The 15564-nt window shown below is 51.4% G+C and overlaps 1 protein-coding gene across 6 annotated transcripts in view; it reads left to right on the top strand.

Moving 5' to 3' along the window:
- Window positions 1-15564, top strand: part of CLEC16A (C-type lectin domain containing 16A) — a 234658-nt gene that overhangs the window by 103124 nt on the left and 115970 nt on the right. For 4 of the 6 annotated variants that reach the window (XM_070779669.1, XM_070779667.1, XM_070779668.1 and 1 more), the window contains exons 16-19: window positions 1795-1845; window positions 5371-5499; window positions 10555-10590; window positions 13523-13643. In XM_070779669.1, the coding sequence (XP_070635770.1) occupies window positions 1795-1845; window positions 5371-5499; window positions 10555-10590; window positions 13523-13643 (337 nt within the window). The remainder of the gene's footprint in view (window positions 1-1794; window positions 1846-5370; window positions 5500-10554; window positions 10591-13522; window positions 13644-15564) is intronic. The other 2 variants (XM_019987685.2, XM_019987686.2) reach the window with 1 other exon arrangement.

The following is a 15564-nucleotide window of genomic DNA, read 5'->3' on the forward strand; positions in this document are numbered from 1 at the left end:
GGGGCTCAGATGACCCCCCAAAGCTGCAGCACTCTGGATGTGCTCAGAAGAGGGTAGTACCACAGTGGGCCCCATGTTCCGGGGTGGAACCCCAGTCCCCGACTGGCCCCAACCCCACTTGGGCTTGAAGTGAGGATATGAGTCCTCAGCACAGTCATCTTTGACACTCCTTCCAGTGTAACTGAGCTTAGTCAGTCCTCCCCACCCTCCCCACAAAAGCTTCTGGATTGCAAAAAGCAGGAAGATACATAGGTAGGCATCTTCCCAGAGGATTTTTCTTTTTTTGTGACAAAAGGAGGTCTGTATTTGAATCACACCTCCCTTCTCCCAGAACTTCCCTGGTGGCTCAGATGGTAAAGCGTCTGCCTACAATGCAGGAGACCTGGGTTCAATCCCTGGGTCGGGAAGATCTCCTGGAGAAGGAAATGGCAACCTACTCCAGTATTGTTGCCTGGAAAATCCCATGGAGGGAGGAGCCTGGTAGGTTACAGTCCATGGGGCTGCAAAGAGTCGGACACGACTGAGCGACTTCACTTCACTTCCCTTCCCTTCTCCCAACCCAGGTTTCTCTCTCTTTTATTCTCTAAGGTTTGTATCCTTAGTATATCAGGAGCTTATCAATATTTTCAAGGATAATTTCTGTGGTTATTTTGTGGGTCTCATACCAAAGGGGCTTCCCTGGTGGCTCAGATCACCTGCCGCATAGGAGACTTGAGTTCGCTCCCTATGTCGAGAACATCCCCTGGAGAAGGGAATGGCTACCCACTCTAATATTGTTGCCTGGAGAATTCCATGGACAGAAGAGCCTAGCGGTACAGTCCATGGGGTCAGAAAGAGTTGGACACGACTGAGCTACTAACATTTTCACTTTCACACCAAACAAGAACTTTCAAGTTTGCCAATAGTTTTGATAACTGGAAAAACATATAAAGGACCTATTGCTTTTCCCACCCCAACTGTGTGTGTGTGAGAGAGAGAGAGACAGTACTGGGGGAGAGAGGGAGACTTAAGACACAGGCCAGACCAGTGCTAACAGCCCCTATCCTGCCGGGCTGCAGACCTGTCCAGGGTGATCATAATGACCATGTTCATTAACTCATATCATCTTCACATTGACCTGCACGGACGGGGCCAGACACCCCATCTTGCAGTGAAACAGAGAGGCTCAGAGAGGAACAACTGAGATTGGCCCCTGGTCTATGAGTCTCAGGGCCGTTCCTCCCCACCACCCTGTTCTGGGAGGGCCCTCAGGGCCGCAGGCACTCTAAAGCCCCCAAAGGCACGCCTCAGAAACAAATGGAACAAGCCACATAATGTTAGCTTTAAGCATATCTAATCATTCTCTTCCTTCCAGACGTGCGGAGCCTCTGTCAGCTTTAACATGACAGCTTAACCCACACTCTTATTTTCTCCAACCAAGCAAACAGATCATGTTAAATACCTGAAATGTTAACCATTTTTATATTTTAATTGTACATGAAGTGATTTTTGTTGTTGTGGTTAACTGACTGCCTCGACACTAGAAATCCATAATGACACATGCTTGGAGAAAAGGAGAAAACCGTTGAGGTGCAATTTGATATTTGGGCTTTCGTTCAAGTGTGTGTGTGTGCGCGTGTGTGTGTGCACGCGCGCGCGTGCATGTTCATGTGTGTATTTCACTTCCTGGTGGTTTATGAGAACTCGCTAATAAGAAACAGATGACCCAAAAGCCGCGAACTGGAGTTTATAATCCTTTGTTGTTTATGGAAAAAAAAATATACATAATCTTCTTTTTCCTTCCTTTCTTTTTAGGGAGAAGAAATCTTTTTGGACATGTTTGAAGATGAGTACAGGAGCATGACGGTAAGTGAGGGGCCAGAAGGACTCGCGGCCAAGCTTGTCCTGCCAAACTGAGAGAGAACTCATCTAATTTGGGGCTTTCTGTTCAAATGGCAGAGATGGGTGGGGAAGGGCATTGAAAACGGTGCCTTTTGATCCTCAGCAGTGAAATTTCAGATGACATTCACTCCCCCTAAGTTGGGCTGAGTCATAAGATGGGTTAGAAAGATTCACTTTGATACGCATAGTTTTTTTAAAAACTTTTAATTTTATATTGGATTATCGCCAGTTAAAAATGCTATGATAGTTTCCGGTGGACAGCAAAAGGACTCAGCCAGACATATACATGTATCCACTCTCCTCCAAACTCCCCTCCCATCCAGGCTGCGCATAACGTCGCGCAGAGTTCCCTGTGCTGTACAGTAGGACTGTGTTGGTTATCCATTTCAAGTGTAGCTGTGTTTACATGTCCATCCCAAGCTCCCTGACTGTCCCTTCCCCCCATCCTTCCCCGCTGGCAACCGTAAGTTTGTTCGCTAAGTCTGTGAGTCTGTTTCTGTTTGTAGATAAATTGATAGGCATAGTTTTTGATTGTGGACTTAGTTGTACATATGAAATCTCTTAATCTCCATGTCAACCTGATGTGAGTCACTGCTGCTATTATCCTGCTTTCGCCAATAAGGAAACGAGAGGCAGAGAGGTTGGGGGAGGTGCCCACAGCTGCCCAGCCATCACCTCCCAGTGCCCTGCCCTGCCTGGCACAGTACGATGCCACCTCCTTCTTCACTGTGCCATCAGAATGTTCCCTAGTGTGGCTCTTCTTGCACCTGCCGTGCCAGCCCACGGTCTCCCCGTCTCTGTCCAGCAGGCACAATCATGAGAAAAGATAGTTGTGGGAGATTGAAGGTTGTGCTGTTCTGATCATCTCCCCAATACCTGCCCCTCAGTTAAGACTCAGTCACTCGGTGCTAAATGATTCTTTTCATGGACGTTTCTCACCAAAGAGTGAAGTGATTCAGGACGTTTACAATAAACCCAAGTGTTTAAAATGTCAACAAGAAAAAGACAGCATGTGCTGTGTGGCTCCCTGATGCGTCCCTGGGTGTCTGAACAGCTGGGCCCTCACCATATTCTTGCTCGCAGCATGTCTGAGGCCTCCCTGAGGCTTTTCAAGGAAGAGGGTAAGTTGGGATAATCACCAACAGAAAAGCCCCAGCAGCGCCCAGGCCTCCTCTTGGTGCTCTGCGAGGCACTCATGGGCGCCTCACACCTCTGATGGCCACACCCACCATCCCCTCCACCCTGGAAAGAGAGTCTCAGGCTCCTGCTCTTGGGACCATGAAGTGGAGCAGAGTAGAGTCAGTGCTCAGCTGCCATCTTTGTTACGCCCGTGACGTTCCCTTCCACAACATAACTCTCCAAAAGTTTGGCTTCTTGTATAAACAAGGCTTATGTGTCACTTGGCGATAGAGAAAGGCTTGGGCTCTGAAACCCCGACTCCATTTCTGCTTTTGCTACTTACTTACTGCAACCTCAGGGGGGTTGCTTAACATTCTGGGCCTCAACTTTTCCATCTGTAAAATGGGGCCCAAACCACAGGGCTTTCCCGGTTGTGAAATACCTAGGGACTGCCTCCTGTAGAGGTTCAGAACCATGAATATTCAGATATTTGGTTCTTCTCCTTCCCACCATAGGGAGCTTCCTGCGTTGTTTGTTTGTCTCAATTACATCTATTTTACATCTTGCACAATGCCTGACACTCTAGGGAATTAAAGGCTGACACGTGCCCAAAGTCAGCCATTAACCCAGACTTTAGGAAAGCAGCCACTAAGCTCAAAGTGGGCCAGGCCCTTGGGTGCTGCCAAAGCTGGGCCTTCACTTCTGACCTTTCACTTTCCCCTGTCACCTCTTGCTTCATGCAGAGGGGAAATGGGCAGGAGTCCTAGAGGGGGTTTGCTGGGAGGCGGTAGAGAGCGGAGGGGTGGAGCAGAGGGAGCTTGAGGGAGCCGCAGGAAGGCCGTGCCACGGGCGCTCTGGGCAGGAGACAGGGCCTTGCTACCCCACTCTGGGATAAAGGGATAAAGGACTTGGGACGGTGGACCTCAGGCCTTTGGAGGAAGGCTTCATGGGTCCCAAAGAAGAAGGTGGTGAGCTAAGGGACTCCCTATTCTCCAGGTCTCTGGACCACTGAGCCATCTCCACAGTCCTGCCCTATTTAGTCGGCTTTATGTTACAGGAGGGGAGGAAGTGTGATATGACTAAACACCACTTTCTAAAAAAGGGAGACATGAAGAAGCTTATGATACTTAAAGGAGTAAAATTAATTCCATGAATATTGTGAAATGTCACTCCATTATGATGCCCGGTGTCTGTGTCCAGCAACACGTGTATATTAAGCAATTGGTACTGATACACTGGGGCTTCCCCGGTGGGTCAGGCAGACAGAATACACCTGCAGAGCAGGAGACACCGGTTAGATCCCTGGGTCGAGAAGATTTCCTAGAGAAGGGAATGGCAACCCACTCCAGTATTCTTGCCTGGGAAATGGACAGAGGAGTCTGATGGGTTATAGTCCATGGGGTTGCAAAGAATCAGACATGACTGAGTAATTAATGCTTTCACTTATGCAGCAAAGTTCCAGGAGGGGAGGTGATGTTAGCATGTGTCTTGGTAATCAGAGAAGGCTTCCTGGAAGCACCGTGGAAGGAGGCAGACACCTCTGCCCCCGGCTGGCCCTGTGGTTGTGGGCATGTGCCCTCCATTTGAACTCAGTGGTCCCCTCTGTAGTATAGGACAGCCACACAGGAGAGGGTGAGCCCTGCAGGGGCCTGGTGTGTAGTAGGTGCTTAATAAGTGACTTGGTTCTGTTCCCCCAGGTAAGAAGTTCAGGGAAGAGGAGGGAAGTGGGAATGCTGGTTCTGTGTGGGTCATAACCACATTATGGGTCATAGTGTGTCTGGAGCCAGGCCTGAGTCCGTGTCTTGGTTCTGCCACCAGCCAGCCATGTGGGCCCGCAGCCGCTCCTCAGCTTCCCTGAGCCAAGTTCGGGAATCTCCCTGCTGGACAGGAGATGACATGCAGAGCCTTTAGCTCCCCGCCTGCCCGCACTCAGAACTCCCTGAACGGAAGTTGTGCCACTCCACCTGCTGCCATCACAGCTAGAAGCGCCAGGGCAGCAGGCGGGTGGCAGTCAGGCCCCGCACCGCAGGCAGACTACCCTAAGGGGACCGCCACAAAGGGGCAGGCCTCCTTCCTGAGGCCTGTCTCCCTGCTAAGGGGAGGGGAACTCGGGGTGAGAAAGCAGAGCTGTTCACAGCAGGGCAGCAGCTTCTCCAAGGTGTCTGAGCTGTCACTGCACGTGCGTGAAAATCTGCAGCTTAGAAAACAGAAAGGCACATCTCTCCCATCTGGCTGCCTCGAGGCTTCACCTCAGGCTGCGTCGGGGCTGATGCTCCTTTGAATACGAGCACGTGGAGGTGAGAGGCCCGTGTCGCCTGCCCCGGCCCCTTCCTCCCTTCAGCGAGCCTCCCTTCACCATCTGTCTTCCAGATGAAGCCCATGAACGTGGAATATCTCATGATGGACGCCTCCATCCTGCTGCCCCCGACAGGCACGCCGCTGACTGGCATCGACTTTGTGAAGCGACTGCCATGTGGTGACGTGGAAAAGACCCGGCGGGTGAGTGGGCATTGGCCTTGGCCTCTATTCTGGGCAGCCGTTCACCAGGAAGCACCCCTAGGACAGGAGAGGAAGGGTCTCTGACCACATCCAGACCCACCTTCTAGCTCGCTCTCAGAGAGCCAGAGAGCAACCCCCAGCCCCACGCCCCCACCATCCACAAGGGCCTAGCTTTCCCATGAGCACTGCCTTTTGTCTGGGCGTTTGTTTTTTAATTTTGGCTGTGCCAGGTCTTTGTAGCACTCCGTGGGCTTCTCTCTGGTTGTGGCTAGAAGATTCAGTTGTTGCGGCACATGGGCTGAGTTGCTGTACGGCGGGTGGGATCTTAGTTCCCTGACCAGGGATCAAACCCAGGTCCCCTGCAGTGGAAGGCAGATTCTTAACCACTGGACCACCAGGGAAGTCCCTGCCGTTTGTTACAGCAGAGACTGAAAGCTGTTGGTGGCAGGCAGGCTGCCTTCACTGAGCGAAGCCGGCCCAGCCCCAGAGCTCTGAGAGAGGAAGCAGGGCCGGGCTCCTTTGAAGGAGCATGGTGATGCAGAGCAGGTGAGGCTGCTGCAGAATCAACCCTGAGAGGCCAGGACCCCTGTAGATGGCGTGGCGTTAAGGTATCTGAGGGATCTTGGGGCAAGACACACACAAATGCCGTTGTGATTATTTTGGGGCCTGCGGGAGAGGTGTGTGAAGAGGTTAGTTCTCAGAACCCAGCTGCCGTGTGCACTTCCGTTATCAGCACTTTTTTTCTGCAGCTGTCTCGCGGGGCTGTTCAGGGTACTTTATCTTCCTGGTCAGATCACAGTTTCTTTCTTAGAAAGCACCATAACCCTTTCCTAGAAAATCATTCCCTGGAGATGTGGAGGTGTGGATAAATTAGAGGAATCCATTGCCCTCATTGCTCCTGTTATCAGGCCAAGCCTTTCTCTGAGATAATCCAAGTGTACCCAGAGTGGAGGAAGTATTGTGACCTTTTTGAGAAGCGGGATTGACTCACTGGACCCACCTCAGAGTTTGCCTTGCAAGCCTGGCAGGGCAGGGCTGGGGCACAGAGGAAGTTGGACCTGTGACTAAAGTCAGTCTGCATTCCTTGCTGTCTGCCCAGACCCACCGCCCTCTCCGCAGGGCTCACTCTCTCTGAGCCAGTGATGCCTGGCTCCCTCGTGCTCCCAGACAGGTGTGCAGGCCCCGTGGCCAGGCACACGGTTGTTTGTGGGTGGCAGCGTTTGCACTGGACATCCGTGGTGTTGGCTTTTACGGGGAGACTGGTTCCAACAAATGGGTGTCACTTCTGTACTCCTTATGGAGTGGGTACACTCACCCTGACCTTTGGTTGGTCTCAGAGATGCTCCCCAGCAGGATAATGGCAAAGACACATGCCCAGTCCAGCTCTTATGTCTCCAGGCCAGAGAGGACCCCGTCCCAGTTCTCCTTGGCCCCTGAACTAGAAGGTCCAGAGGCTGTGAATGCGGGATCTGCTGCTCCGGGTCACATCCTGCCTTCCTTTTGGTCCATAGTCCGTCAGGTTTTCTTAACAGTTATATGAGCACATAGCCTTTGTGACAAAGTGGATCATTCATATTAGTTCTTCTTAAGAATTTCCTCACATATTTCTACAGCCACCCTAGGAGGTTGGCACTAGTATTATCCCCATCTTACAGAGGAGTAAACTGGGGCACGAAGAGGTCGAGTGATTTGCTCAGGGTCCTCCAGCTGGTAAGTCGCAGAGCCAGGATTCAACCCAGGCAGTGTGGCCATTCTGACCCCCTGCCTCCCACTGCTGCCTTCATTGTATTTATTAGTCCTACTCAGTGCTGGACACCAGGAAACACAGCCCCAGTCCTCAAGGAAAAGACTTAAAAGGGCAAGGATGGGAAAAGCAGCCCCAATCCATGCATGCTAAGTCCCTTCAGACATGTCTGACTCTTTGCGACACTGTGGACTGTAGCCCACCAGCGTCCTCTGTCCATGGGATTCTCCAGGCAACGATACTGGAGTGGTTTGCCATGCCCTCCTCCAGGGGATCTTCCCAACCCAGGGATCAAACCCACATCTTTTATGTCTTGATTTGGCAGGCGAGTTCCTTACCACTAGCGCCACCTGGGAAGCCTGCACACATCCATGCTGCTGCTGCTAAGTCGCTTCAGTCGTGTCCGACTCTGTGCAACCCCATAGGTGGCAGCCAACCAGGCTCCCTCATCCCTGGGATTCTCCAGGCAAGAACACTGGAGTGGGTTGCCATTTCCTTCTCCAATGCATGAAAGTGGAAAGTGAAAGACACACATCCGTGGGCCAGGGCTATTTCTCCAGGAGCACAAGGCCCCTAATCCTACCTGGGGAGGGAGGCAAGCAGCACAGAGAGCTGCTCCTTGAGCTGGGCCTGTGGGGGATGGGCTGGGCACCGCGGCGGGAGGGTTGGGATGCACAGAGAGTTGTAGACCATTTCTGGAGCCCCCGTGGGGCCGGCTGTGTGGGAAGTGGTGGCGCTGGAGGGTTTGCAGGGGGCATGTCTCAGAGCCCTGGGAGCACAGCGAAGGCCTCGGCTTGGTTGGCTGGTCCCTGGCATCTTGTCCTGCTGGCCTGGGCGGATGCTGCTGGTCCATGGGAGAAATTCCAGGCTGAGGCCTACAGCAGAGGGCGGGGCTGCTTGGGCTTCGCGGTTCCTGCTTCTTCTGAGCTGCTGTCTCCTCACCCAGCCAGCAGCCACCGCTGCCTGCCCTGCCAGGGTCCTCGGGAGGACCCCGCGAAAGGCAGAAGCATAAGGCCAGTGGTGGTGCCTGAGGGTGGGGGTCTTCCTCCCTCATCCTCAAGATCCCAGGACTCTGCTGCCCCCATCCCTTGCCCCAGATGGGCTGCAGGGCTCACACTGCCAACGGAAGCACCAGAGCCCCTGCGGTCTCTCATGTGACCTTTGTCTGTCCAACGGGTTTATAAAGGCAGCTCTCAAGTCTGGTGTCCCTGGGTTTAGAGCCAGGATGAAGGTGGCAGGATGAGATAAGAGGGCTGGCCACCTCAACGCAGAGCCATGGGCCCCAGAAGTTTCCCTCTGATTTCCAGGATCCACTTTTGAAGGGGAATTTCGACCTCTCACCTCAGCCCAGCCCCTGATGCCAGGCAGCTGTCTGGACTCCTCCTGCAGCTTAGCCCGTAGGCCCATTTCAGACAGCAGAACACAGCGGTGCGCTCTGAATGTGAGCTAGAGGAAGTGTATGGTTTAGCAAGCAATTGAAGACTTATGCGGTTTATTTCAAGTCCTTTGCTCGTATCCAGAGAACATTCCATTTCGTCCTGTTGGATTCAGAGGTTTTCCTTCTTTTTTTTTCCCCCTGCCAAGTGTAGGCATTTCTAACTTTTAGGAGGCTGACGCTTTTCAGAAATACCACCCTTTATTTTCCTTAAGGACTTGTCAGAGAAGTTCAAACCACCCTTCGTGGTGAATCATTCCTTTGTACATTCATCAAAGAGCCACTGGACTCCTACTATGTGCCAAGTGCTGCCCCGAGGGTGCAGGAGTGAGCGGAAAGGCGGCCTGCCCCTGGGCGTTCCCCGGCCTGCAGAGAGGCAAAGCTTACGCTCAGGGGCGAAACCAGGCTGCTGTGAGGGCTCTGAAGGACAGAGGGGGCACTGCGTTAGCCTGAGTGACCAGCAGAAGCTGCCTGGCAGAGGTGACGTCTGAGCAGAGACCTGGGGAGTGAGGAGGAGCCAGCCAGGCAAAGACATGAAGGAGACCCTTTCCAGACAGAGGGAGCAGAGAGTGCAAAGGCCCGAGATGAGGAAGAGTAAAGAGTGTCCGAGGTGGGGGGTGACTGGAACAAAGCGAATGAAGCGGACAGTAGAGGAGGGCCAGGGCCCTGCAGGCCGCAGGGAAGCATCTGACAATGAAGCCATTTTTTCCCCCTTGCCTTTTGCAAATTACACTGTTTATTCTTTCATTCGACATATCTGTCAAGCCTTTTCTAGGCACTGGGCAAGAAGCAAGAATAGAAAGAAAATAAATAATGCAAAATAAGACCAAAATAGCAAGAGTGCCACTGAGTGATTGCGGCTGAGAAGGGAGATTCATGTTGACATGTGGTCACAGGGACCCCTGGGGTCTGACGAGAACATGCAGGAGGAACCTGGACTTGAGCTGGACCCACCCCACGTGGAAGGGCAGTCGAGAGAAGCAGTTAAGAAGGAGCACAGGCACACAAGCCACACCGGCTGAGGCAGCATCCCACCTTCAGCTGTGTGACCCTGAGCACGTTACTTAGCTTCTCTGAGTCCCAGGTTCCTCCCGTGTGCTGCCTCTCAGCTCTTGCCGAGAGCAGATGGGAGAGAGCAGCGGTGAGGTGCTGAAGAGTGGTGGAGTGGGAAAGAAATCGAGTTTTTTAACAGTCAAAACCTACTGATGCTTAACACCAGAGAAAAGAGAGTTGAGGAGAGGACTCTGATGAATACCAGAATCTGAATTTAAGCCACTAGCCGTCTTTATGGAGTAACCATGGAAGCCATTATGAAATCAAGATATTTGCATGAAGTTGTTTTTGTCCCTCCAGTTCTGTGTCCCTGTTCCCTCATAAAACTGCAAACAGTTTTTGTGTTTATCGCTATTGACTTTGAAGAAATAGGATATTTTGCTTTTACTCTCTGGATGTATATTGTGCATTAAAGAAAATACAATAACATCTCACAGAGTTTCAAAAGTAGGATGAAAGAATTTCCGGAGATTTCATCACCCTAAACAAACAACGCAGACTTCGTGTGTCTCCTCCCAGCTTTGTCTGCAGACACGTCTTTTCACGGTTGCAGGGGGCGCGGGCCGTAGACTCGCTTTCATCCTTGCTGCCTTTCTCTTTCCATTGTGAGCAAGAAGTTTTTCATACGGTGATACAGTTTTAATAAGTCTTAATTTCCTACTCCTGCATAAAAGTTTATCTGGTGACTTTTGCCATAATTTCCTTAGGCGTTTTCCTGCTGATGGACATTTTGGTTACTCCCAGTATTACATTATTTTCAGCTAAATTGTAATAAGCAGCTTGACGAATACAGTGATTCCTTTCTTTTGGCTTATTTCTTTAGGATAAGTTCCCAGAAGTGGAATTTCTGGTTCAAAGGGTATGAACATTTTTTTTTTTTTTTGGTGACTCTGTCAGTGTTGCCAATTGCTTTCCCAAGGGGCTGTGCTTACTCTAAAGCGCTTCAGCACTCTTTTAAGAATGACTGGCTTCCATGGCCTCGGTGGGCTCCTGGCCTGAGTGACTGTCACTTGAGCTCATCAGCTTGCACGTGCAGCCAAGGTGGCAGGGGAGAGGGCTCAGGCTGAGTGTTTGTTCCAGGTCCGGCCCTGGGGCTCAGGGTGGTCTTTGTACTATCTCCTTGCATCTTCAGGGTGGCCCCATGATCTGGGGTGGTGGGAACCCTTTTTCCAGAGCTCCAGCCCAGGCCTGGGGGATCACCTGACTCAGGTTGGACTAAAGGTCTGTCTGATTGGAAGCCATCCGCTGCCCCACTCGTGGGGCTCTGCTTGCTCCCCACTGCATGGAAGCAAACTGGAAAGGTCTCTTCTTTATAGTTAAGCTTGTCTACGGCCATACCACCCTGAACATGCCCGATTCTCTTAATATTTAAATTTGGTCAGCTGACACGCCTTTCCAAATCTAATCCATTCTTCCTGAGTCAATCTTTCTATGGAAGCATCCGAAAGAATAAGAATACTCTTTTCGTTTTCAGTAATACATTTCAGTTTGCACATTAATTCAGCAAAGTCAAGAAAAACATTCAATAAAAGCGTGGGTCCTAATGCTTCACTTTGTTGAAGGCGAAGGCATGTGGTTGGAAGGACACAGTCTTTGGAGTCAGTTATTAGGTGAATCACCTTGGGCTGTCTGCCTGACGTCTCTAGGCTTCGGTTTCCTGTCTATAAAATGGGAACCACTCAGGGTGGTTAAAAGGCTCGAATGCGTGACACAATGCAACCCCAACCCGTACCTGGCAGGCAAGGGGTATGCAGAGAGAGTGGTGGTGGTTTAGGGAGACAGTAAGATGATCAGATGACCTTTAATCCCGGTATCTCACCTTTCTCTTGTGGATTCTTGGAGTTCTGGGGCTGGCCAACATGGCCCACCAAACCCTGTAGATGCCCATGGGAGCCCCGCTTTCACCCAGGTGGAGTACTTGGCCCTGTGGGAATCTGCCCTCACATTCATGAGCCCGGGCTTCTCACACTGTGTTTGTAGAGAGACATCTGCTGATTATTACAGATTTTTTTTTATGAAGACTGCTCTTCAAAACTTTCAGAACAGGAAATTCCCTGGTAGTCCAATGGTTAAGGCTCCAAGCTTGCAACACAGCAGGCTGGGGTTCGATCCCTGGTCAGGAAACTTAAGATCCCACATACCACATGGCATGGCCAAAAAATAAAACAACAGAAGCACGCAGACAGAAATGTTTAGAACAATCGAATAATACACTCATGCCCCCACAACCACCAACTTTATCATATGAAAGTTTATGTTTCTCTAGTGCTTCTGGTTGACTAAGGAATACCTGACGCCAGAATAGGCCCAGGAAACAGGACTGTTCGTCCAGGTTTCTGCATCGGGACATTAAGTAATTGGCCCAAGATCTCCTGGCAGTTCTGGACCAAGTCGAGGTTAGGGTTCAGAGGTGTCCGCAGGCATCCTCGTTGCCTGGGTCAGCAAAAGTCGGTGCAGGGCTGGCTCTTTGTGGACAGTCATCTGTTTCCTCCGCCCCTTGTTTTGGGAAGCACCTTGTCATACTATGGACACCTCCCATCTCAGTGCGCAGGCCTGCAGCCTCAGAACTGGAAACACGGGGACCCGAAAGAGGCTGTATGGCTCACCAGTGGCGACGGTGGTTTGTCCCCATGGCCTCCTCGTGCTGAGCGGTTCAGTGGCAGGAGTGAGGCGTGGCCACCCCTTTACGGACCCTGTGCTGCCTGCTGCCTGCCCCACTATCATCTCAGAGGCTCCCCGCAGCCCCACGCAGTAGAGACTCCCACCCCCATCTCACACAGGAGAAAACTGATACTCGTGGGGCTGGGGGCCTTGCCCAGCATGGTGGAGCTAGGAGTCCAGCGCAGACCTTCCATACCTGACTCGGGGCTGTTTCCCTCAATCAGGGCAAGTGGCCTGGAGGCCACGGGCCCCGTTGCTGCCACTCCACTTCCTGGCCTCTGGTTGGTAGGCAAGTCAGCCGAGCCTGGGACTCACGGGGAGTTACCTCCAGGGCAGACTGACCACTGGGAGGAGGCTGCACAAGCTTCCCAGGCTTCCAGCCTGGGGTTCAGCTTTGTTCCCACTCTCTGGAAATGCCTGCTCACCCTGGGGTCCGCCAAGACTCTTCCTTGATGGGCCGGGAACCTGTGCTGATGGGGCCCCCTCCATCCCCACCTCTGTCCCGGCTGAGACCTGAGGGCTCCCGGGGCACTGACATCACTGCATACCTGCCAGGTGCCAGGTCCTCTGCCCTGAGAGGGCACAGCCTCTGTTGGAAGGCCACAGGGCCAGAGCTCCAGGTGAAGGGCTGTGCAGTCTGGCGGGCTCCAAACCCTGCCCGCATCTTACCTTCTGTCTCTCCTGCCCCCACATTCAGTTGGTGGGACCTTGAAACCCTCATGGTTTGGATTTTCAGATTTTGGGCTGGTTTAGTTAGAAGAGACCTGGTTCTGGCCCTCCCTAGGTGTGAGCTTGGGCCAGATCACGTGGCCTCCATGGGTCTCGAGCCTCAAGTGCCGAGCGGGGCTGCCACGAGGGTCACGTGACCCTAGAAGGAGGGTCCTGGCAAACAACAGGTGCTCAGCGAGGTACAGTGGCCCCAACCTGAGCCTGTGGGTAATGGCACAAGGCTGCCTCCTTGACTTTTTTTTATTGTAAATCTTGGCTCTGAAAGCATCAGAACCATGATGCTGAAAGAGGTGAGCTTTGTCTTGTTCGTTTTAAATCTAGAGTCATTGTGTGATTTCTCCATACGGAGCTTCTCACCAAAATGACTTCACTCTTCTCTGCTCTCCGAACTGTTGGTCCAGGCCATCCGGGTGTTTTTCATGCTCCGTGCCCTGTCCCTGCAACTGCAGGGGGAGCCCGAGACCCAGCTGCCACTGACGCGGGAGGAAGACCTGATCAAAACGGATGACGTCCTTGACCTGAGTGAGTTGGTCATCTTGAGTCACTGTTGGGGGTGGGGGGACACCGCCAGGCTGGCTCTCGCATCACTGGGAGGCTCGTGGGTGACCTGCATGTCGTACTGGGGTTGATCCATCACCGTGAACTTACAGAGCGTGCATGTTACACAAAACTTTCGGAAAAGGGGCCCTAGATTCTGGACACTTGGAGTCAGTCTGTGGGCCCTGCTTTCTGGAGACCAAGGGGAGCTGCGCAGCTGTTTTGCTGAAATATCTCTGCATGGTGACTGGGGTCTCAAGCAGGCGTGGGCACAGCTCTGGGATCCCTGCCCTCCATATAGTCATAGCAGCACCAGGAGGTTGGTTGTGTGTGTTAAAGGTGGTCTGTATGATTTTAATGACTAAAGGATCCTGGCTGCTTAAAAAACGGAATGTTTTAAAAAACACAAGCCACCAGCATTTAGGTAAAGATGAAGGCTTTGGAGGCCCAAGAACCATGTGCTGAGCCTGAAAGCCTGAGCATCCAACCAGTGCCTCAGCGCTCTCCTCTTCAGTGTGAGACTGAGATTTAAAGGGGACAGAATATAAAGCCTAGTTGTGTTCCTGTAACCCTTCTCCCATTCATATAACTCTCTTTTTCCTGTTATTTGCTGTAACATTTTGATATATTAGGATTCTTTGGTTATGAGAAATAGAAAGGCCAACTTAAACTAACTTAAGGAAAAAGAAAGGCAGATTCACTGATATCAGTGTAAAAAGCTAGATCTTCTTTCAGGCATGGCTTGATCTAGGTACTCAAGCAATATCATCAGGAAACCGCCACCTTCCTTCTCTCAGCTTTTCTTTCCTCTGTTCTGGCTCCATCCCCCAGAAAGCTCTCACCAAATAGTGACAAGATGGCCATCAGCACCTCTAAGATCTGCTGAACTGGCTAAGCAGCCCTGACAAAAACAGAGCTTCTCTTTCCCTATAACTTATATAGAAGTCCAGGGCAATGCTCTCATTGGCCCAGCTTGAGTCACATGACCGTTCCTGACCCAGTCAGTGATCAGCAGAATGTGATTCACTGATTGGTTAGGTCAAGATCACATGCTTAGCTGTGATGCTGGGAAGGTGGGACCTGCTCCTTTTGAACCCCATCGCCTGGGGCTGAGGAAGGAGGGGGCCCCTAAAGAAACTTGAAAAGACGAGCTGGAAGCTGGAGAGGCAGAAACGGCAGGTAGCCACTTTGTAGTGGACGATGAGAGAGAGAGCCCTTGTTTTAAATCAACTTTATTGAAATACAGCTTGCATCCAGTAAAGTTCACCGAGTTTTAGTGTACAGTGGAATGAGTCTTGACAAAAACTATTCAGTTGTGTGGCCTGCAGTTATGATGCAGACCAAGGAGGGTTTGTATCTTTTGAGCCAGAGGCCCCTGCCCAGCTCTGTATTCTCTCAAGCAAGTGATTGAAACCACCATGACTTTTGTTTCCTTGCCTGGAAAATGGGGATGATCTTCATTATGTTACAGGGCTGTTTTGAGACTTGAGTGAAGTGTAATATGAAACATAAGATGACCAAGTCTAGTGCCTCACACATAACTGTGCTCAGGAAAATGGAGTCAGTATTGCCTGATAATCACATCCAGTGATGCATACAAAGAGCACACTGCCTGACATGTGGAAGGTTCTCTGTAAATGATTATTATGGCTTTTGCCTGGTTGTCTGATTCCTTTGTCTTGTCTCCATTTTGTTTATGCTCCTTTATTTCTTTTCTCTCGGAAGAGCAAGGAAACTGCATCCCCTCTGTGCTCTATACCCATCTTCTGTGGCCCTTTCCTCCTTGAAATATGGCCACGGGGATTTCTGTAAAGGTTTAAATTGATGGCATAGGCTGGAGAGACCCATAAACCCATCTTTCTCTGATTGGATTCAAGGAAAGAGAGAAAAACAGTTTGCTTTAACG

This window comes from Bos indicus, chromosome 25 (genome assembly GCF_029378745.1).
Source record: "Bos indicus isolate NIAB-ARS_2022 breed Sahiwal x Tharparkar chromosome 25, NIAB-ARS_B.indTharparkar_mat_pri_1.0, whole genome shotgun sequence".
NCBI lineage: Eukaryota > Metazoa > Chordata > Mammalia > Artiodactyla > Bovidae > Bos > Bos indicus.